The 23,327-nt window shown below is 36.0% G+C and overlaps 3 protein-coding genes across 6 annotated transcripts; 1 reads left to right on the forward strand and 2 right to left on the reverse strand.

Annotated features, from left to right (window-relative positions):
- The first annotated feature begins 1,041 nt into the window (after positions 1-1,041).
- On the forward strand, positions 1,042-11,161 carry LOC111790356 (oligouridylate-binding protein 1B-like). 3 transcript variants are annotated; one of them, XR_002814464.1, is made up of 13 exons: positions 1,042-1,290; positions 2,960-3,021; positions 3,430-3,532; positions 3,683-3,759; positions 3,850-3,911; positions 4,018-4,105; positions 4,942-5,017; positions 5,106-5,136; positions 5,281-5,400; positions 5,629-5,714; positions 5,939-6,115; positions 9,609-10,065; positions 10,566-10,697. XR_002814464.1 is itself a non-coding variant. In XM_023671235.1 (12 exons), the coding sequence occupies exons 1-12, from the start codon at positions 1,192-1,194 to the stop codon at positions 10,845-10,847; spliced, it is 1,260 nt and encodes a 419-aa protein (XP_023527003.1). In that variant the 5' UTR covers positions 1,042-1,191; the 3' UTR covers positions 10,848-11,161. The 3 variants fall into 3 exon arrangements, 2 of the variants coding, with proteins under 2 accessions (XP_023527003.1, XP_023527002.1); XM_023671235.1 differs by lacking the exon at positions 9,609-10,065 and having other exon boundaries at positions 5,632-5,714; positions 10,566-11,161; XM_023671234.1 differs by lacking the exon at positions 9,609-10,065 and having other exon boundaries at positions 1,044-1,290; positions 10,566-11,161.
- Positions 11,162-12,168: 1,007 nt separating this feature from the next.
- LOC111790365 (protein FLUORESCENT IN BLUE LIGHT, chloroplastic-like) lies at positions 12,169-14,729 on the reverse strand. The gene is made up of 5 exons (XM_023671247.1): positions 14,588-14,729; positions 14,263-14,372; positions 13,795-13,957; positions 13,222-13,542; positions 12,169-12,563 (listed from the first exon to the last, which is right to left on the reverse strand). Exons 1-5 carry the CDS (start codon positions 14,697-14,699, stop codon positions 12,361-12,363), a joined length of 909 nt encoding a protein of 302 aa, XP_023527015.1. The 5' UTR covers positions 14,700-14,729; the 3' UTR covers positions 12,169-12,360.
- Positions 14,730-17,131: 2,402 nt separating this feature from the next.
- On the reverse strand, positions 17,132-21,507 carry LOC111790358 (peroxisomal (S)-2-hydroxy-acid oxidase GLO4-like). Of its 2 annotated transcripts, XM_023671236.1 has the most exons (12): positions 21,448-21,507; positions 21,218-21,356; positions 20,593-20,741; positions 20,388-20,512; positions 19,482-19,528; positions 19,326-19,403; positions 19,120-19,244; positions 18,912-19,035; positions 18,762-18,831; positions 18,560-18,660; positions 17,577-17,681; positions 17,132-17,487 (listed from the first exon to the last, which is right to left on the reverse strand). In XM_023671236.1, coding segments are annotated over exons 1-12 (1,245 nt in total). In that variant the 5' UTR covers positions 21,450-21,507; the 3' UTR covers positions 17,132-17,307. The 2 variants fall into 2 exon arrangements, with proteins under 2 accessions (XP_023527004.1, XP_023527005.1); XM_023671237.1 differs by lacking the exon at positions 21,448-21,507 and having other exon boundaries at positions 17,308-17,487; positions 21,235-21,294.
- Positions 21,508-23,327: the final 1,820 nt, after the last annotated feature.

The following is a 23,327-nucleotide window of genomic DNA, read 5'->3' on the forward strand; positions in this document are numbered from 1 at the left end:
TCGTACTTTCAAAACAATATGTGACCAGTTTCATACCGTTGACAAACCCGTCGAGGACATTGATAAAGTGCATTGATTTCTTCATGAACTCGGCACCAATTTTTCAACTTATCTTACTGCTCAAATGACTCTCACCGCTCCCCCCTGTTTAGTAAGTGCTCCCTTGAGTCTTGTTGGCTCCACTCATGCGACATTTACAACCATTATCTGTGGGCTTTTCGCAATAACCAACGAGGTCATTCTTATTCCCATGACAATAATTCTTCCAACTGAGAACGAAACCATTCAAGTCAAGGTCGTCGACCACCTCGTTGCCAAATATGCTGCATGGAGGGTCATTATGCTAACCGTTGCAACCAGGACTAACTCTGCTCATGCTCACCTTGCCAAAGCTTTCAACATGTTCTGTTCTATTGTTCGACTCGAGACTGGTTATTGGTTTTAGACACCTATGACCACCGATCCATCTATTTTGGATCAATATAAAATAACACAGGTAAGAACTCTGTGATACTAGAAAATAATGCTTCTCTACCCATTACTCACACCGATACTCAAACTATTCAAACAAGAAAAATATTTTATCCTAAATAATGACAAAATTATTATATTTTTCTTCTAAAATATAAAAAATATTATTATATAGTTATAATTATAACAAATACACAATATAACTTCTATTTTAAATATATATATAATTTTTGTAAGTATTAAAAATAATTAAAAAAAATATTAAGTGAAATTTTATACCATCAAGAAAATAATCAAAATACAAATACAAAAATACTAAAAATTTAAAATAAGTTAAATAAAAATAAAAATGAATAAATTAAAGGAAAAATTAATTGGCTACTTCAGGGACTACACAAGTTTGACCCGAATGGAAGTATAAGTCATAGTCAAAAGTAGGTTGAGGCGGATCCGACCAAAGTCGAAAGGAATGGGTGGGTTAGACCCGTTGGATTTGAAGTTGGGCCGGGTTTGAGGCCTCCACTTTATAAGCGTGGTCGGCCCATTAAGTGGGGACTTTTACGAGCCACTCATAACTTCCTCAAGGTCTCTCTCTTCCCCGTTTTGGAGGTCGTTGACACGATCTTCGTTCCAGACCAGTGCCCTAATCTTTCGCTTTGTCGGAAAATTAGACTTACTGCAATTTAAGAGCATAAATCCGAGCGGGCAGAAACCAAAAAAATGCAGCATCAGAGGCTGAAGCAGCAGCAAGCTTTGATGCAGCAAGCTCTTCTTCAGCAGCAGTCTCTTTATCACCCTGGCCTCCTAGCTCCTCCGCAGGTCCCAGCTCCTTCCCATTTGTAGTTTCTTCCTTTTCATCACTGATTTATATTCTTTACGTTTGATTTTTCCCTTTTTCTCCATTGATTTTGAGCTTGATTGCTTCTTCTTAGAATAACGGGATGAGGGTTGGTTTATGTGTTTTCTTGCTACGAGCCTTAGTGTGGAGTTATACTGGACACTTGAATTATTTACAAATTTGAAGGGGAGCCTGCATTCGTATGATATGTCGCTTTATTTTTTCGTTTTCACTTCACATTACCCAGTATGGTATCATGTCAATCGGGGGCGGACCTAAGAATTTTCCTAGGGGGAACTTTTACGTTCTAACTTTTTATATATAATCTTGTGCAAAGCTATTTTGGTCTTATATTCTTTCCTTAAGTTTATGTTCTAATAAAATCTTTTCTCCTGGTTGATTGTAAGTTCGTGATAACATCTGAGTTATGATAGGATTCATTTCTGATAATGTTATTACGCGTTGTCATCATACGAGTTTCCTTTACACCCAAATGAATGATGTAGGATTAGGCAACTTGTCCTTGAGATTAGTCGAGGTGCGTGCAAGCTATCCCGGACACCCACAAATTTTAAAAAAATGTTATTAGCAGCTGTCGTAGGAAAGAGGATTAGCTGCTTCCCTATGTACTGTTCCAAACAATATGTATTTTCTTTTCACTTTCACGTGATTGTGGTTGGTTTATTTTGTTTTCCTCCTTCCCATTAGAGTTCGGTTACTTTTTCTAGTAGGATTAGTTGGAAAAAATATTTGAAATTCAGATTCCGACCTTCTTTCTATCACGAAGATGAGGATTCAGTATAATAACATTCTGATCTGGGAAGTGTCTTGAAAGGAATCCTGGAAACTTGGGACGATCAAAATGATAGAACCCTGGGTTTAGTTAGCCATACAATCTTTCAAGTTGGTTAGCTGGCAGTAGTTTCAATTTGTGATTGTATTTTGGTTGCATGGTTAAACATTCCCAGCTTTCTTCGCTACAAATAGGAAGCTTGTATATGAAGTAGGTAACTAAGCAAATACATTTTTCGAGAAGTTATGGAGGTACTAAACAAAGAAGGATGGAATAAATGCAATTTATTCTTACTTTGTTAAATAAATGGCATGAATACCTACATCCTGTTCAGTGAATAGGATAAATGTCTGTCTCTTCTTCATATTATTTTAGTGATTCATTTATCCAAGCTTATGATTTCAACTATTTGAACGGTTTGAAAATTGGAAGTGCGTTTACTTCGACTAGTTTGGATTGATTGTAATAATCTCACATAAGCTAGAGAGAGTTCTTCTCATTAAAATAATCTTGGGAATACAAGGCTATTTAAAGAGGAAAAGTAACAATTTGCTTAACAATAAATCAGAACTAATAACAAAACATAACTAATACAGAGATCTAATAACAAAACATATCTAATACAGAGATTAGTTATTATTGTTTGTTCTTCAAAAATTTCTGAAAAATATGGAGATATTCATAATTCGATTTGCTTCACATCAGGTTCTTTTTCTTGCGTACAGGCATTAGCATACCTCCTTTAACTTCTCAGTATTAGTTTGGAAAACCTCATGGAACAATTTTGAATCCTACAGCTCCTGGTCGTTTTCTGTTATACATTTTTCTCATTTTTAGTTTGCCCTTTCTTTTTGCAGATTGAGCCAATTCCTAGCGGAAATCTACCTCCTGGTTTTGATGCAAGCACTTGCCGCAGTGTGTGAGTGTTTGGATGTTACGATACGTTTTTTCTTTTTTTAATTTACTTTTTCATTCTTGTTAAATTTAATTTTTAATTTACTTTTTCATTCTTGTTAAATTTAATTTAATTCTTTTTGCTTTATTTTGATTTCTTGCTGCATCTCATAAAGCTTGTTATCAGTCTCTTTGCACTACCACTGAAAAGATTTCTTTTGATATAGTCGTTTCATCTGTTTCCATTTTGCGATTAAATCCTGTTCTTGTTATCCTGTGTCATTTAAATGATGATGATAGGTATAGTTTGTGCACTTACTAAATTTATGAGGTATATGTAGTTGAAATACTAATTAACTTCTCTCATCTCATCTCTGATCCTTCTTTGTCACCGCCATGTGATTTATTGCATAATTGCTGTTGGATAATTCAGATATGTTGGAAACATCCACGTACAAGTTACAGAACCACTTCTTCAAGAGGTTTTTGGTAGTATTGGTCTCGTTGAAGGTTGTAAGCTTGTAAGGAAGGAGAAGGTTTGTCTTTTGCCGTGCATATTATCCTTCTTCAAATTCTAGAGTATTGGACATGTTGGAAATTGCTTATTTGTTCTATGTAGTAAGCTTATTTGTGTATTCAGTTGTATTCATACTGACATACATCAATGTTGCCTCTGCCTTTTGAAGTCATCCTATGGCTTTGTCCACTACTTTGATCGTAGGTCAGCTGCCCTGGCTATTTTGTCACTCAATGGAAGGCATTTGTGAGTAACGATAAGATTATGCATATATATTTTTTTTATTGAGTCTTCATATTTTGTATTTTCATCTCGAACATATTATGTGCGTTGCAGATTTGGGCAGCCTATCAAAGTTAACTGGGCATATGCTAGTAGCCAGAGGGAGGACACATCAGGTTGGACTTTCAAATTATTGTTATCTCATTTACTGATTTTACGATGTTTTTTAATAACAAAACAAAAATTCCTTAAATCATTTAAATATTTTGTTTCTCTGTGCAGGTCATTTCAACATTTTTGTTGGCGATCTTAGCGCTGAAGTCACTGATGCTATGTTATTTGCATGCTTTTCTGCTTACTCCAGTTGCTCGTAAGCATCTTCTCTTTGAATATTAAACATCATTTCTCATCTGCCCTCTATTCATTTCATAACTCCCTAACTGTGAGTAATATGATTAATTGTGTTTTTCTTATTATAGATTTGTTGAAATTATTAAATTTATTTAAAAAATATATGCATACTTGTAAGCTACCATATAAGCTACCATGTGAGCTACAAACAGGGTTACATATAAGCTACCAATGCAGCTTCCTCTTGGAGTATGTAGAAAAACAGTTTCCCGAACAAAGATCGGTAACAGAACACCTAAACTCAACAAAATCGAAAGAACTCAATCATGACTTGGGTAGCTGACAAACAAGAAGCCGTTATTCTTTCCTCTTAGGAGTTCAACAGCCTTTTCAACACGATGGTTTCTGTCTGGCCAACCCTTTCAATGAAGCTTTAAGTGAGATGAACCAAAATTTCTTCCAATCTTTAGGGTGCTCCCTTTTGTGGACTTGTTCTTTTTTTTTTGTATGTCCTTATATTCTTTCATTTTTTCTCAACGAATGTTGGTTCATAAAATAGAAATATAAGGATAAGACTCAAGAGTGACCCCAAAGCTGGAAGGAAATTCTAAAAAGACAAAGGGATAGCAGAGTCCTTTCCACCAATTCTTGAAATAACCTGTCTGATCAAAGGCCTAAATGAAAATTTTATCTACACCAGACTAATTCCTCTCACTTTTCCTCACCAACATTCTATCTTAGCAATCAGCGAAAGTGTCATCCTTTCTTAAGATTCATTGATAGACTTCAAAAAAGGAGTCTTCAAACAATTCTTATGGACCAATGCAACTTACCCACACTGTTTGCTAATTTCAGAGATGCAAGAGTTATGTGGGATCAAAAGACTGGGCGCTCAAGAGGGTTTGGATTTGTTTCCTTCCGAAACCAGCAGGTTTTGAATTTCTTCTCAATGCCCCTGCTAACTGTTCGTTTCTTTAATTTTGTTCTGAAGAACGAACATTTTGATGTACCTCTTTCAGGAAGCTCAAAGTGCAATAAATGACTTATCTGGTATGTTCTGGTTGTTATTTTTTTCCTTAATGGTTGTCTGCCAATCCTTGTTATGTCTTTTGGGATTTAGTTACTGTGATGGATTTATGCTTGCAAACTCATCAATCTGACAACTTATTGGTCGTATTTATTTTATTTACTCAGGTAAGTGGCTTGGGAGTAAACAGATACGTTGTAACTGGGCAGCCAAAGGTGCTGGAGTGAATGAAGATAAACAGAGCTCAGATACCAAAAGTGTGGTAGAAATATCAAATGGCTCATCTGGTGAGTTTTGTACAGAACCTGGACCACATATCATGCATATGACTTTCTTTTATTTCACCAGTTACTGCAGAGATTCTTACTTTTGCTATTATTTTAACAACCTAAAATTGGATTGTGATTCACGTATTTGACTTACAAAAACTGTTTCTGTGCTAGTGTGAAATTTGGTTCTCTGTGACCTTGTTATTAGAGTAAGATTTTAAAAGCTTCATTGCCTTGATTGTGCAGAAGATGGTAAAGAGTCTGTAAATAATGAGGCTCCGGAGAACAACCTTCAATATACTACTGTATATGTGGGCAATCTCGCCCCAGAGGTGAGAAACTACTTTCATTATTGTATGATCTAACGATTTAGCTCTTTAACATGCATGTTGAATGTGCACTAGCACAGAGAGCCCTTTATAGGACTCCATGTATAGTGGAAAAGATGTTTGGGGGTGCTATCATATTTCTTGTGGAAGATGTTTGATAAAATTCTCCTAAATATCATCGTTCAAGTAGATATCTCATTTGGAATCAATGATTTTCTTGTCTGCAGGTCACTCAACTTGATCTACATCGCCATTTTCATTCTCTTGGTGCTGGGGTCATTGAGGAAGTTCGAACTCAGCGGGATAAAGGATTTGGTTTTGTGAGGTATAATACTCATGCTGAGGCAGCTCTGGCTATTCAAATGGGAAATACTCGGTCTTTTCTCTGTGGAAGACAAATAAAGGTATTGTTCTGCTTTATATGGTGAAGCTACTCTCTTACTGCTAAATGTTATATTGTCCATATTCCATAGATTTGGGTCTGAACTGATGTATTTTGGCCACCTGGAAATAAAATTGAAGGTGCATAAGTCTTGATATTGGACAGATGGCTCCGTTTTGGGTGCATAGTCACTGCCTTTTCTTTACAAATTTTCATATACGTAAATGCATCCTCTTCCACTGATGGAGAAAAGTTAACAAGTTTACTCATCAATGGTCAATTAAGCGTCAATTGCTCTCTTTTATTTTCACTTACAACTGTCGAATTTCCAAGTTTATCTACAATCTTCTAGGATCCCCTGGAAATTTTGTCAGAAATTAACTGGTGCATAATTGTACTAATGATGACCATCCTTCCCCCATCGGCCTGCTAGATGGACCTCCCTGCCCCTCCTCCTTCTGGTCTTCTCTGCGACCTTCATCTTCCCCTCTCCCCCCAAGATTCCTTACAGTGTTCTTCATTTCATCTTCTCCGAGTTCCTATGCTTTTTATGCATGGAGTGAAAAACCTCTCTTTATGTATTGAAGTTGATAAAGCCTATTGAGCTGACAATGCCAAGCTACTTGAGTAAAAATAACACACACTCAATGTCCATTCATTGGACTGCACTCCCCAACTCGTATTAGGAACTGGTTCTCCCACAACCAGGTTGTTTTGAGAGTTTCATCATGATTCCTATGTTTTGTGGATTTTTAAATCATCGTTAAACGCTCTCTCACTGAGACTCTAAGGAATGATTCGTCTGGCTCACCCATTGGTTGATCAATCCGGCTGGAGGGTCAAATCATGGTTGGGCCTCCTGCCTAAAGCTCCTTCTCAGCTGCCTTGGCCCCCAGTCTTTTTTCATCCCTAAACTCTTTCGCTCCATGTTTTTGTTAGAACGAATAACTTCAGCCCATTACCCATTCTCTTTAGTGCAGGCAGTATAAATTGGGCCCCATCCCTTTTAAGTTTGAGATTTATGATGAGGCTGAAACTTCTAGTGGACTATCTTAGAAAATACCGCTTCACCTTTGGCAATGTTCAGAAGAGAACATGATCTCAGCAAAATCAGTGCCATAGCCTCTCAAAAACTCTTCCCTTTGTTCCTTTCTCAAAAAAATCAGAATATCCCTGTGTTGAAGAGACAACTTGCAATGATGAAATCCTCAGGAGGTAAAGTAGCATCATGACTCTCAAAGCTGGAGACGAGAATACCATATATTTCCGGTTTGTTTTCTCTCTGATGCCAAAAGTGATTTTTGAGAGAGTTGTTGAGCAGGTATTATGCTGGTAAATGCGAGAGATACTGAGGAAGCCTTCATCGATAGCTTTGCTAAGCCATCATCCAAAACCCCACTCAAAAGATACACCCCCTGGATTGGAACCCAATAAACCTCAATCAGAGCCTTTTTTTTTTTTTTTTTTTTTTTTTTTTTTTTTTTTTTTTTTNAGATGAAATTCTGGCGGCTAAGTCCCCTAGCTGGTAAGGATTTTCCATTGTTATTCTTTGTTGCATGTTGGAATACTCTCAAATCAGATATAATGAAGGCGTTCTAGGACTTCTTTTTCCTTTATAGAATGGTATTATTATGGTTAGTGTCAGCAAAACCTATATATATTTGGTATTATTATGCTTACTCCCCAAAAAGTTGGAAGCCAAGAGTGTGAAAGACTACGCAGAGCCATCTGCATCACCACTAGTCTTACCTCATGACATCACCTAGCATCAGTTCACTTGATTATTGATGTCTGACAAATCCTAAATTCAAGCCTTTCAGCGTTGAATTATTTGAAGGTTTAGAACTCAACCCTGACAGTAAGTCTTTTGATGGAAAAGATTGCCTATTTTGGGACTTTATCCAAGCTTTGAAAGGTTTTTTGGTAATAGACGGAAATCTTGGTCTTTGGTTGCCTCTCAAATGGCAACGGTTCCATTCTTTTATCATCAATGGTCGTCCAAGGGGAAAATTTCAGGCCTCAACAGGTAGTATACAAAGTCGACCTCTCTTCCCCTTCATCTTTAGTTTCATGATGTTTATTATTTGTTATTTATTTGCTTATTATAATAATTTTTAGCCGGATCCTTCACAAAAGTCAATCCCTCTGGTTTCCCAGATGGCTTTTCTGTTGGCAGCTGCTCCATAAACCACACATGTTATGTTGATAGCGCCATTATTTTTTCCTACGGATTTAATTGGAGACTTAATTGGACCGAGCCCTGGTATAAAAAGCCTAGGCGATAATCTTCAAATTCAGAATTAAAAATGGGTAATCCTCTTCCCATCAAAAGGTGACTTATCTTCTCAAGGCCATAAAATACTCTGATGCCTCCTCTGACTGAAAACATAAACCTTTCTAGATTGAATATCCTTGGTCTCATTCTGCCAATGTCCCTCCGAAATAGTGTCAACACCTCAATGTTCTTCAATCACTTGGCCCTCAGACTATCTCGGTCTCAATTTAAATGGCTCCCCCAAATACGTTTCCTTTTGGGAACCGACCATTGATGTGGTAGGTACACCCTTATTCTCGCTTCCTTTTTAAATCTCCCATTTTACTACATATTCCTTTTCAAGTCGCCAAGAAAAGTCATCTCCACTGTTGTCAAATTTCTTTAGAGCTTTTGTGATGCGGACAATCCCTTCATAAGTTCCCATATAGTCAACTGGAAAAATGCCTTTTGCCCCATCATAGGTTTTGGAGACCTATTCCAACATAGCCAGGTATAGCCAAGACGGCATTTTGCTGTAGAAAAGGAAGCTCTTTAGAGAAGATATATTTGGCCAAATATTCCCTTACCCCGCAGATTGGTAGCCTAATTTTCACTTGAATATCAGGCTAAAGTTTATTCAGTTTGTGCTTCCCAAAGACTACTGGTGCTACGAGGGCTCCATTTCAGTGGTCAAGCTAGAATTATTTGAACTAAAGTGGTGTACGCTATTATTTGGAGATGGTTTGAGAGTATCGATAACTTTTTTTTAAAAAAAATTATATATATAAGCTGAATTTTAAACTTCTTTTTTTTTGGAAAAATTAGACAACTTTTGGAGCCTTATTGAAACTCTTCTCTTCTTCTTGGCGTCTTCTTTCTAAAGATCGTTTTTTAAATTATGAGCTTTCGCATATCTTTGCTAAGTGGAAAGCATTAATGGTAACCCATTGGTATTGGTCTAGTGGGGATATCTTTTTTTACTTTTATTTTTTTTCACTGTCAAAGAAACAGAAAATTTCATTGATTGAATGAAGTCTTGGGGTATATCTCATCTACCCTTTTTGTTATCTTCTTTTTATTTTACTTTTCTATGTTTCCTATAAAAGAAAAGAAATCTCAGCACATCCACAATTTGTTTTTGGGTTGTCAACGGTCTTCATCTCAAAATTTTGACGGATGCCTGGAGATGTCCCCTCTTCCCTCTTTCCAAATCTTTACAGCTTAACTTCTGATGTCAATCTACCGCTCATCTTTGGAACAGGGAGCTTTCTGTGTGGAACATAAATATCAGAAGGCAACTTTAAAGACAAGGTGTTCCAAGATTGGCTGTCAGTATCTTTCATGGGTTTCATCGATGGTTGTTGCCTAACATCGGTTCCAGATTCTTGGCACTAGCCTTCAAACCTGTTGGGTTTCTTTAGTTACAAATCTCCTCCAAGACTTAAATCTCCACAAAGGCATTTCATTCCAAGTTTATATAAAATTATAAGGAAAGGGGAACTTCCTTAGAAAATTGAGATCTATAAAAGTATGAACACCCAAGAGAAGCTCCAAAGAAGGAATACGCAGCTGATCATCTCCCCTACTAGATGTGTTGTGCAAGAAAGACTCAGAATCCCAGGATTACTTAATATCCACTGCGGGGTTGTCTCCTCCTTTTGGCATTTCCTCTTTAACTCTTAACCTCTTTCGATGCAGCCCTGGTCCTAATCCAGAAGGTAAACTTAAACCTGCTAACCCTCATGCTCTCTGACCCCTTCAAGATTTTTTTGGGTCGATATCATCAACAGTTTCTTTTGAATTATGTGGCTGGAGACAAACCAATGAATTTTTGTAAGTCAAGAATGAATATCATGAATCTTCTAAATCCTATTATCCTAACTGCCGCTGATTGTGTAGAAGATAATACAAAAAAGCTCCAAGACTTCATTCAATTCCTATGCATCTCATCAACACTCGTGCTCTCTGAAATGTTATGTTCCTAGCTTGGCTGGGGCTTTTGTTCTCTCTTTTGTCTATTTCACACACAATGAAATTTTGTTTCTTTTCAGCCTTAATACTTACTACTGGGATTTGTCCTTTTTATTTAGTCCCACTATTTATTGTGAAAGCGTGTACCACACTCAGTTTTAGCAATATGGAAAACATTTTTGAATTTTGTAGTTGAGATTTAAAATAGAAAAGAAACATGAGAATTGGTTTTTGATCTTTATTGCAGTGCTCTTGGGGTAGCAAACCCACACCACCCGGAACAGCATCCAATCCACTTCCACTACCGGCAATGGCTTCCACTCCTGGCCTTTCAGCAACTGACCTATTGGCTTATGAGCGGCAACTAGCACTAAGCAAGATGGGTGGTGTCCATGCAGCACTTATGCACCCTCAGGGTCATCCTCTGAAGCAAGCACCAATGGGAATTGGAGCAGCTGCAGCTAGCCAAGCATTATATGATGGTGGCTTCCAGAACATTTCATCCCAGCAACTTATGTACTACCAGTAGTAAATATGGCTTAGCTTTTGCTTTTGCTTTTGTTTGATGAAGTCTATTTATATTCACTGGCTTTTCCTGAGATTATGAGCCTTCAGTTCGCTCTCTATATCCGACTTTTTCCTTCTTTTGGTGATCAGATTCTTTTACACCTACAGATGGAAAGTATGTTTGTTACACCTTTTTTTTTAATGTTATTAGTGCCAGTGGCAGCGGCTATGGGCATTAGAGGAAGCCTGTTTACCAATCATAAAGTAATTTTTAACTATGTTTTCTTTCTGTAAGACAATCTTTGTTGTTACATAATATAGAACATATTCAACTGATTAACCATGGCAGCCTTCTGCTCCCAATAAAAGAGAGCAAAAGAGGCAGAAGAGATCTGAGAGCGTCTGCAAATAGTGGGCTCTTATTTATTGGCGTTTCTGCTTTCAGACTTGTCTATGATTGTATATATTGTTTTTACTGGTTAACCTCCAAAGACATTAATGATTGATTTTAGTTTGATAATATTATTATTAGGTAACAAATTTCTTGCAATGTATGAAATACTTTCACGACTCAACTTAATCAAGAAAGTTGTAAGATCCCACATCGGTTGTAAAAAAAAATGAAACATTCTTTATAAGGGTATGAGAATTTTTTTTTACCAGATGTGTTTTAAAAACTTTAAGGAGAAGTTCGAAAAGAAAAGCCTAAGGAGGACAATATCTACTAGTGGTGGACTGAGATCGTTACAAATAGCATTAAGGCTAGACACGAGGCGATGTACTAGCAAGGAGACTAAGTCTTGAAGTGGGGTGGATGCATTTTAAAAACGTTGAGGGGAAGCCCGAAAAGAGTTACAAATAGCATTAAGGCTAGACACGAGGCGATGTACTAGCAAGGAGACTAAGCCTTGAAGGGGGGTGGACGCATTTTAAAATTTTTGAGAGGAAGCCCGAAAAGAAAAATCCAAATAAAACAATATCTGCTGGCGGTGGGTGGGGCGACGTGCCAACAAGGAGACTAAGCTTCGAAGGGGGCGGACACAAGGCAGTGTGCCAATAAGGGCACTGGGCCCCAAAGGAGATGGATTGGGAGAGGATGTTGGGTCCTGAAGCGGGTGGATTGTGAGATTCCACATCGGTTGGGAAGAAGAACAAAACATTATTTATAAGGGTGTAGAAATCTCTTCCTATCAAACGCATTTTAAAAACTATGAGAGGAAAGGAATCTCGAAAGAGAAAGTCTAAAGAAGACAATATAGACAATATAGACAATATCTGCTAACAGTGGCCTTAAACGTGTTGTACATTAGAGGTATTCAATCAAAGGCAAATGCCAGTCAGGGAATTAATGCTTGGAAAAATCATTTCATTCAGATGGAACAAACTAGAGAATGATACGATTCTGCAGTTATTCTCAACTCAACATCTACATAAGAACGCTAATTCTTCCGCAGAGGAGCTACCTACCATTGATAAACACAGAGTACTTGGCTACATTTTGAAGTTTTAAAATACAAGTGGTGATTGCAAATAGATCAGTCTGTTTCCAGCCTCGCTATGTACCTATCATAAAAGAAGGCAGCTTTCTCAAGATCGCCTAGTTCAGTGTAGCAATCAGCAATTGCTCCAAAAGCTTCAGTGTTTCCTGATTTTTCTCCTTCTCGTTCAGAGATTGCCAAAACCATTAAATGGTATTTGATTGCTTCTTTGTACTTCCCCTGCCTCTGCAGTGATGCCCCTGAAAGATCCATATCCCAGTTCTTGTCAAAGCGATTCCAACAAAATTGCTCCATAAATAATGGCATTTTATATTACAGTTGACAGAGAAACAAAGCTATGGCAAAAAATATGCATGGATCATTAAAGGCAACATTTCCAATGCGAGCCATTTCTAGGTGCATAACCTTAGCAATTTGCATTGCTGAAATTAACAGAAAATATATAGTTTTAGAAGGCTTTCGAGACATCTCCAAGGCCAGGCGGGACTCCGAAGTTTAAATCTCGAGGTCGATGCTTATATCGATACGTGAATTGGCTCATGCATCCTATAGGAGAAGACTCACACCTCCTATAGAGTTATTGATTGGTGAAGAGCCAGAATGCAGCATTGTGTACAAGGAGAAAGATGAACGCAGAGAATTAAGGGTTCCACATGGTGGCTTTAAGGCCTTGAATTCAATGAAGATAGCATTGTTCAAGATCTTTTGGAACTACCAACATGGAATGACAAATATTGTGTGTTTTAGTAAAAAGAACAAGAGCAGGCAGCAGGTTACTAGCTTTAAATTCAAAACGCATCTGGATAATTCTGACAAACAGCTCCAAACAACTTGAAGGTGTTTTGTCTTTAAAGCAATATAAAAAGCAAGAGGTTAAATAGGTGATAGAAAACAAACCTAAGCCCCTTGCAGCCTTCTTCTCCTTAATCGGATCCTGCAGACCCTGAGCAAGCTCAAGAGCAGTCTTAAAATCCAGAAATGCCTTCTCTGGGTCTTGATTTCTCAAAAAGTTCTTTCCAGACTTCAATCGAGAGATTAACTCCTCCTTCCTTGGATCAACAATAACATCACTCTCGAATGTTCTTCCACCAACAGGAGCATAACTTAAGGTGGGAGCATAAGACTCAATCTTTGCTTGCCTTCTTAATGCCGCATTAATCTGACGAAGTTGTTCATTTAACCGCTTCAGTTCTCCCTTTCTTTGCCGAGCAAGCAATCCTGTTAAAAGTATTGTAAACTAGACAAGCTTTATATTCCCAAATCAAACTAGAAATGTAAAATTTTCGCAAGATATTACTAGGATAATTACTATGGGTAGCCATAGTAGAAATTACTAAATATCCTTAACACGCACAAAGATCAAAAGCTCTGTCTTTATAAAGTTTCTCTTCTAGATTACTGAGAGATAAATACCTATATAAATGAAAAAGTGATTACTGCCCTACATAGCATCAGATCAAGGAGTCTTACCTCCAACAGTGGCCCCTATAAGGGAGACAGAAAGAAGGATTGGCATGTTGAAAGCAGAATTCTCAGCCTCGCATGTTTCAGCCAAAACTTTCAATGGTACGGAAAATGTATATACATTAGCTAACAGAAACGCCATAACTGGAAATTTTGTCTCATTATTTCCCTGCCAAGAATAAATTTATCAGCAGAAAACACCATCATATTCCATTGATCAAATTTCTTTTCAATAAACATAACAAATAGTGGAATGAAATCAAACCCTAATGAAATTCCCCCAACTTGTTTCCAGTACTTCTAACACTTGTAATTTCCACTCAGAAAAGTCCCAGATTATAGTTAAATAAGTGCAGTAGCAATGTTCATATCATGTTTTATCTAAAAATTATAGTATAAAACGAAACAGCGAGAGTTATCACAATATAAGTGTACCATACTCATAACCGATGAGCAGGAAACTCACCATCATACCTGACATTTTAGAACCGGCGACGAATTCTGTATCCCAGATGGCGTGACGATGCTGTCTCCACAAAATGTAACAAAATTGCTCACATTAACTGAACCATGAGGCATTTTCCCTGCCATAAATGAAGACATACAACTCTTAAAGCTAAAATGTAACGTAAAATTGCGTTGAATCCCATTTCCCCCATAATAGAACATGTTCCGCAACTCAAAGCATCAAAACCTGGAGCTAAAAGCTTCGGAGCATCATCCAGTAGAAATCAACTTAAAAAGGAATGAGAGTAGACGAAAAACAAAGAAATGATTATATAAACACCGTAATACTTACCGGAGAAATGGAGTTTCCTCGTTAACTGATCGGAGGGAGGAGATCGCGGAGAATTTTTCGGGCGGGAAAGAAAGCAAGAGCAACGCATTGGCATCGCTGTCGCCATCGCCATTAGTTCGGATAAACGCAGCTATTCCAGTCTGCGATATCTCTATAAGCTGGTTTCAGTGGATATAAAAAACTCCCCTCATTTTTCAAGAAAATAACAATTTTGCCATCCAACGTGTCAGCGTCGTTAACTCATTCAATAATTAAACATATTTGTTATGCGAAGGGACTTTTCAGACATTTCGATACTTCATTAGAAACTATATAGTAAATTAATAGTTTTCCTTTTTCAATTTTTTTTGCTTAAAGTTAAACAAATGTCTTAATTATATTCTATTTTTTAAAAATTCGAAACAATTTCGGAGCTTCGTGAAAATTAATGGGAGATTTTTCATGAACACCGCTGATGCTAGCTCTGGATCACGTGTTTGGTAATTTCACTCGTATTCCATCAATTTTCTTGAGACATAGGCTATCACTTTGCCTTTTTCCATTAGAACACGACTCAGTCCCTTGCCTGAGATATAAACGCAAGTACTGGTACTCTTATGAGGTCGATGCTTGAGTTTCCTATACCTCTGCTCACATATATCATCACAAGTGAACACTTTTCCATCCTTGACCAACTAAACGAGGGCTTTGCTGAACTTTAAAAAGTCTTGAATGATCCTCTTGTAATATCTTATTAGGCCTAGGAAACTTAAGACTTCAGTGGCTGAGGTGGGACGAGGCCAGTTTATCATGGGCTCGACCTTAACTGGATCCACCAAGATTCCTGCCCTGACATTACATTGCTCAAGAAATTCATCTCTTATAGCTAGAATTCACGCTTAAAAAACTGTGTAGATTTGTTGTGTCTCTTAAAACTAACGGTACTTACCTCAGATGCACTTCGTATTTCCCACTAGATCTTGAGTACACCAATTTATCATCAATAAACACAATCACAATCATATCCAAAAAGTCCTTGAGAACTTTGATCATCATATCCATAAACGTCGTCAAGGCGTTCGTTAATCCAAAGAATATCACTATGAATTCACAGCGGTCATATTTGCTCCGAAAACACTAATTTTCAAGATATCTTCCTCCCTAATCCTATGCTGATGGTACCCTACCCTCAAGTCTATCTTGGAGAAAGAAACGTGCTTTTGCCTTTTACATGCTTGTTTTATTTTAATCTTTACGTTAATTAATCCCTAATCTAGCTTAAACTCAATTTCAACGCATACCAAGAACCTTTTTGTTTAGTTGAAACGACCTTTCAAAGCATTTTATTATTATCTCATGGAAGATGAGACATAAATAATCGTACAGCTCGAAGTCAGCTTACAATGATGTTGGTGTTCAATGAGCTCTAAGTCTATCGATTTCACAAGCACTAAGTTCAGGTCATTTCTTCACCTTTGACTCTATTCCGTGAACTGAACCTATTTACCTTATTTATTAACTTGAGCTAAACCTTTCTTTTATTCTATACCTTGAACCTCGCTCTTTCTTCTCGGGCTCCTCTTTCTTTATTCAAACACAAGGTAAAACTCTTAAAGTGAGTTTGCTTCTTTCACTATTCCTTTTTCCGGTGAAAGAAAAAGAGAAAGACAAAACATTAATGAGACTGATTTCACTCTTTCACAAAGTAAATGAGAATATCGACTAGTTTACTATGTAAACCAATTTTTAAAATTGCTGATCTAGTTGATTACACCGTTTTTGCATTCCGGCCAATATGCTTTTATGATAAACAAATTCTACTTTTGATGTTAATCTCATGGCCACAGGTCATTTGTTTAATGAATTAATATTCAATGTATGGTACTAAGATTTTGTGGTTAATCCACCCACTTAAATAGTGTGAAAGTTATCTATTTATAATCAAATAAATTATAAGTATATGGAAAGAGTAATAAATACAAATATATAGCAAGAAGGAAAATATCTAGATATTTGCTTTATAATAAAATATATAATATGATAAACTATAATTTAATACTAAATATTCTCAACAGTGATATTTACAATATATTTTGAAAGTGGAATATCATACTATCTGCTTCTTTATTCTAGAATCAATTCTCAAGAATTTGGACTACGAGCATTTTTGTCGGCAGGGTTGAAAATACGATTCTTTTTTGATTTGGCATGATAATTGGAACAACTCGATCTATTCAATCTAAATTATAAAAGTCGAAATTCAGATAAGTTTATGTGTTTTATCTTCTAGAAAATAGAAAATTCAATCCACTCGAATATCCAATCTAAACTATGGGTTGACAATTTTTGTTGGTTTGTATTGGATTGAATTTTTGAAAAATTGGATAGTTAATAATATTGTTTGACGAGTATAATTTTTTAAAATAATTAAAAAATGCTCAATCTAACCCAAGCGGAAAATATGAGATTGAGTTGAGTTGAATTATGAATTTTACTGGGAGTCAACAACCCAACTAATTTAAAATTTCGGGTTGGTCTAAAAGATTTTCTGAGAGAATTCATATATACTAGCCCAGCCGGCTCAAATCATAAGTAAACTTCATTTATTATTCGCCAAACTTTCATCATAAATTTTCAAATATTTGAAAACATGAACTGAATTTTGAGTTACTCATTCCTTTCCACTGTTCCCACCCCTTCAAATGTCTGGAATCTGTTGCTTTTGCTATCAAGCAAGCACATCAAAGCATTGACGGCAGCCTATCATGCTCTGTCCTGACATGGCTTCTAGTAATGTCCTTGATGCACGGGCACCCAGCAAGTGCCATGCTAGTCTCCAACTCATTCTTCAGCATCTCCAGCACTGTTCTTACCCCTCCTTCTCCCTTTGCTGCCAGCCCAAACAGAACTGGTCTCCCTATCTGAACCAAATCACAACCATTTCCAACACTGTTTAGCACAGATTTAGCCAAAAAAAGTGTAGTGCTTTGGTTGGGGGTATAGGACTTACTAGCACTGCCTGGGCACCAAGGGCTAGTGCCTTAAACACATCTGTACCTCGCCGCACACCTCCGTCTAAGAGCACAGGAACTTTGCCCTTTACTGCATTAACAACCTGCATCAAACTTCCTGTTTAAAAACCATACAGAAGAAAGATTACTACACTTATTAGTAAAGCATGTCGTGGATTATTAGATTAATTAAGAGGTTAATCATGAATTTATAAGTAAGGAATACATCTCCATTAGTATTAGTACGAGGCTATTTGGAGAAACCAAAAGCAAAACCACGAGAGCTTATGCTCAAAGTGAATAATATTATACCATTGTGGAAAGTTGTGATTCCTAACATGGTACTAGAGTCATACCCTTAACTCAACCATGTCAATAGAATCCTCGTGTACCGAACAAAGAAGTTGTGGGTCTTAGATGTGTAGTTATAAGTGACTCAAGTGTCGAACAAAGAGTGTACTACCTAAATAGTGGTGAAAGTTCTCTATTTATAATCATTTAGAGAATCAAATAAATTACAAATGATATGGAAATAACAATAAATAGATACAAGATATCTCTGCCTTTAATAAAAGGACAAATATGATACCTATGGTAAGCCATTGCTTATAATAAATAGTCAAATATGATATATGTTGGCCTCGATTAAGGGAAGGTGTACTTTGTTTGAGGGGAGGTGTTGGATGAAAGTCTCACGTCGGCTATTTTAGGGAATGATCATGGGTTTATAATCAATGAATACTATCTCCATTGGTATGAGGTCTTTTGGGGAAGCTCAAAGCAAGATCATGAGAACTTATGCTCAAAGTGGACAATATCATACCATTGTGGAGATTCAGGTTTTTAACAATATACATGGTAAACCATCATTCATGACTAAATATCCTTAACACTTCGTTCGAAGGTTCTAGAGAAGGAATCGAGCCTCGATTAAAGGGAGGCTGTTGGAGGGGTCGATATAGTAATACGCAAAGAAACTGACCTCTTCAAGGACAGAAACAGTGGGAGGAGCAAAGTCTAGTTGGCGAGCTCCATGATTAGAGACAATAATTCCATCAACACCAGCTTCCACTGCTCTAGTTGCTGCCACCCATCAAACATTAACACAACTCATAAACCCAGAAGGAAACAAAACAAAGCTCATTTCTTGATCCTAATATCCTTAACACATAGCTAAAACATACCATCTTCATGAGTAAGAATCCCCTTTATCAGAATTGGCAAACTAGTAATTGATCTCAACCACCTTATATCCTGTAGATGGTAAAATTCATAACTAAACTGGTAAAAAAACAATAGACATACAAACAATCTAAGCAGCTCATTGAACATACTTCCCACCGCAGAGACGCATCCATCATCTGGTTGGCAAAAGTTTCTAACTTTGAACCTTGATCCACACATTGAATGTTAATTGATATGAGGCCTTCAAGATTCTTCTCTGGTGGATAAATCATCCTACAAATTGGTTTCCCACATGAGATAGAAGCCAAGGGGTGGCTTAAAAAGATTGAATGGAAACAGAGAGGTGCAGAGTGGTACTTGTTCTTTATGTCAGCCTCCCTTCTACCTAGTCGAGGAGTATCAGCTGTTAGGACAATTGCTTTGTATCCATGTCTCTCGGCTCTTTGTGCTAGGAGAGCTGAGATATCACGTCTTTTGAAGATCTGATGATTGTAGAAACTAAAATTAACACTTGGGAGCAATTGGGTTGGTGAAAAAATGAGGAAAAGAAGGGTTGTTTTTACATATAATTGGAAGAAACGGACAGCGTTGCAGCTAGAGGCAACTTCCTCTATTGAACAGGAGGAAGAGTATGACAGAATCTACAAACGAAAGGGAATTGATTTAGTTACTAAATTGTAGAAGTGAAGTAATTCATTTGCTTGTTGTCAAGTTTGTACCATTATTGTTTTGGCAGCAGCGGCTGCTCTGGCTGTGGCTAGCTCTCCTGAAAGATCACAGATATCATTCACAAATGAGTGGCATGAATATCGGTAAGAATCCATATCGATTGGGGAAGAGAAAGGAAGAATTCTTTGTAAAGGTGTGGAAACTTCACCTCGTAAACACGTTTTAAAAACCTTGAGGGAAAGTCCGGAAGGAAAACCTTAAAGAGGATAATGTCTACTAGCAGTGAGTTTGAGCAGTTACAAATGGTATTAGAGCTATAGATATTGGGCGACGTGCCAGCGAGGAGGCTGAGCCCTAAAAGGGTAGACACGAGGTGGTGTGTTAGCAAGTATGCTGGGTGCCAAAAGGGAGTGGATTGGGGGGATTCCACATCGATTGGAAAAGGGTTCGAGTGTCTGCGAGGACGCTGACCCCTGTGGATTGTAATCCCCTAGGAGAGGTTGGGTCTCACATTGAAGCATTCTTCATAAGAGTGTGAAAACCTCTCCCTATAAGACGTTTTTTAAAAACCTTGAGAGGAAGCTTGAAAGAGAAAGTACAAAGAGAACAATATCTGCTAACGGTGGGTTTGGTATCAGAACCAGACACCGGGCTATATGCCAGTGAGGAGGCTGAACCCTGAAGGGGTAGATATGAGGTGGTATGCCAGCAAGAACGTTAGGTCCCGAAAGGGGTGGATTGGGGGGGGNACGAGGACGTTGGGCCCCGAAGGGGGTAAATTGTAAGATCTCCTAGCAAACGTTGGGTCCACATCGAACATTTTTTATAAGAGTATGGAAACCTCTCACTAGCAGACGGGTTTTAAATACTTTAAAGGAAGTCCGAAAAGAAAAGTACAAAAAAGACAATATCTACTAACGGTGAGTTTGAGTTATTACAAAATCAGTAGGACTGACCTTCCGGGATAGCCAACTTATGTGAAGCAGTGGGAGCAAGGAGGATAGGTGCAGAGATGGGATAGCCCAATACGGTGGTTGACATATCAACTTGGCTCACATCCACCAGAACTCGAGGCCGAATCCTATAAGCCATACACACACGCACATGAATAACATATACCATTTCTTCTCCAAAGAAATCATAGCTTAGCTTCAAAGTTACGTGATTCTATGGAAAGCTTCTACGTTCTCTCTAAGCGTGTGTTCGTCCTCGGCTCCTCCAGCGTAGTAATCATAGTACATTTTTGGAAGTGCCAATCGAGCCAATTCTTCGAACTCATTCACGTTCACGGGTTCAGAAGACGAATTACCCTAATAAAATACATATTAAATGGTATAAATAATTACAGATAAAAAATTTCTATAATGTCATGGTGGTAGAAACATATTAAAATTAAAAATAATTAACATAAATATAGTATTTTGATATTTATTTTTAACTTATTTAATTTAAAACTTTGAAGAATATATTTTATTCTAAACGTATATAATTTACTTCATTGGTTATTTAAAATAATAAAAATATAACTTTATTCAAACAACAAAAACAAATATTAAAATTAAATTTTAAAATTGTCGAAATCAAATATTTATAAATTTCTTTTTAAAGAAACTTAGAACCTAATTGGAAGGTCCAAGGTCATCTTATTCCAATTGAGACTTAATAAATCAACACTTAACAGCGAGACTTATAAATCAATTTAGTGTTCTAAACAACCATTAAATTTAGCATCTTAAAAAGTTTATATGAACGATGAAATGAAAATATGCAGGTGTTTGGAGCTTACAAAGACAGGGTGGGCACCTTGGACTAATGCCTTGGACACATCTGTTCTCCGTGACATACCTGCGTGGCACTCGTAACACATATCTGGAAGTTTCTTTTTCAATTCAATCACGTTCACGGGTTGAGTAGACATTTTCATCCTGAAAAATAAGTAGAGTTAGTAGACGTTTTGTGACCGTATAATGGAGTAGAATCATATGCATGTAATGTAATGTTGATGAGAAAGCTTACATGTAGCCGAGATAGGACAATAAGCAACGGCGCAAAGGATTTAGACACGACAACGCAAAAATATTTATCAAATAATGTATTTCCAGTCATTATTTATACACCTAAATAAAGTATTCACTAGGCTTTTCTTTTTCTTTTTATTTCTATTTCTATTTCTCTTTTAATATACTTTATTCATTAATTAATTAATTACAATAAATCAATTTAAATATTCATTTAATTCCCTTTTACATATAAAACCTTATTAAACCAAGGAAATATATTCTTTAATTAATTAGGTTGATAAAAAATTGTTTTTAATAACTATAACTAATTATTTATTTCAAATTAGTAGTAATATGTAATTAATTAATTCAAATTCAATTTATAATTAATAAGGATAGACTAAATTAATTAAATATTGTAGAATAATAATTAAATAATATTTTTATCGAGAAATCTATTCATTGGTGTACTTTTTTTTTCTTCCGAAATCTAATCAATTATTCGATTAAAATGATTCTTTTATTATTATTTATTTATTTTTAGTGAATTAAAAAAAAATAGTGATATTTCGAATTTTGAACCATTAAAATTATATATAAGTTAGAAGAATTATTTTAATTTTCGTAATATTTTATTCCAACTCATCTTAAGAATGAGTTGGACGCTATTAAACGAACCAAAGAATATGTTCGAGTGAAAAGTGGAGAATACATGTATACATTATTTATATATATATAATACACTTTTAATATTAAATATATATATATTAAATAACTAAAAGTTTTATTAGATGTATATGGATAATAGATATCGAGAATAAGATGTTTTGAAGAATAAATCTCTTTTTAGATGAACATGAGAATGTTGCAAATTTTTGTCTTTTATGGATGTTATTTTATTTTTAGTAAGGATTAATATTGGAATAAGGGAGGAATATTATTAAAAAAAAAAAAAAAAAAAGCAATTGTGATTATTAAAATTCCATACAATAAATTAATTTAACAAATAAAGTTAATTAATTTAAATCCATGGATTATTAATTAACTACTATTACATGTTCTTATCTTTAATGGAATATATATATATATTTTAAAGCATTAATCAAGTATTATTAATTTATTACAGTCAAATTAAATAAATAATTATGTTATTTTAATATATTGTTGTGAATTATTATTATTTTTTTTTAAATTTAAGCATTTAAAAGTTAGAATAAAATAAAATAAATATATAAAACCGTCCAAAGAGGAAGTATTTGGGACAAACTAAATATGGGTATTAAAAAAAGTATTGAGAACTTGTACCATATCCCCGTCTTATCTTCACTAGAATAAAATTTATTCGGGTTGAATTTGATCGGTTGTAATTTTTTTAATTTAAATAATCTTTATTAAATAATGATCTCGACTCAATCTAATCATAAATTTGTTGGGTTAGGTTGGTTCATGGTTCCTCATTCTTGTTTTTAATAAAGGTAATTAGTTTGTAAAATATTTATTTACCCATTTTCAAATATTTAATTAAAATTTGTAATTTAGTTTTAATATATTTTTTGAAAAATATTTGAGTCCAACCCAACTCAAATCGTATGAATTGAACCGTTGGGAGAGCTTAAAACAAGAACCCGCCCTCAATTTTTTGTTAAGAATGTGGAGATAATGACAAGAAAAAGGTTAAAGGAGCTAAAGCATACTAGCAATATCTAAGGCAGTTAAAGTAGTTTTCTAAGATTATGTTAGATATTTGTGACATGTATGAGAAAGACAGGGGTTCGATTTTGTTGAGGGGTTAAAGTGGGCGAGGACCAAGCTCTACGACAAAGAGTTTAAGACCTTCCACGACATATATTATAATCGAACGACTTTTTGAACTTAACATCGATCAACACCAAGATA

This window comes from Cucurbita pepo, chromosome LG03, assembly GCF_002806865.2.
Source record: "Cucurbita pepo subsp. pepo cultivar mu-cu-16 chromosome LG03, ASM280686v2, whole genome shotgun sequence".
Lineage (NCBI taxonomy): Eukaryota > Viridiplantae > Streptophyta > Magnoliopsida > Cucurbitales > Cucurbitaceae > Cucurbita > Cucurbita pepo.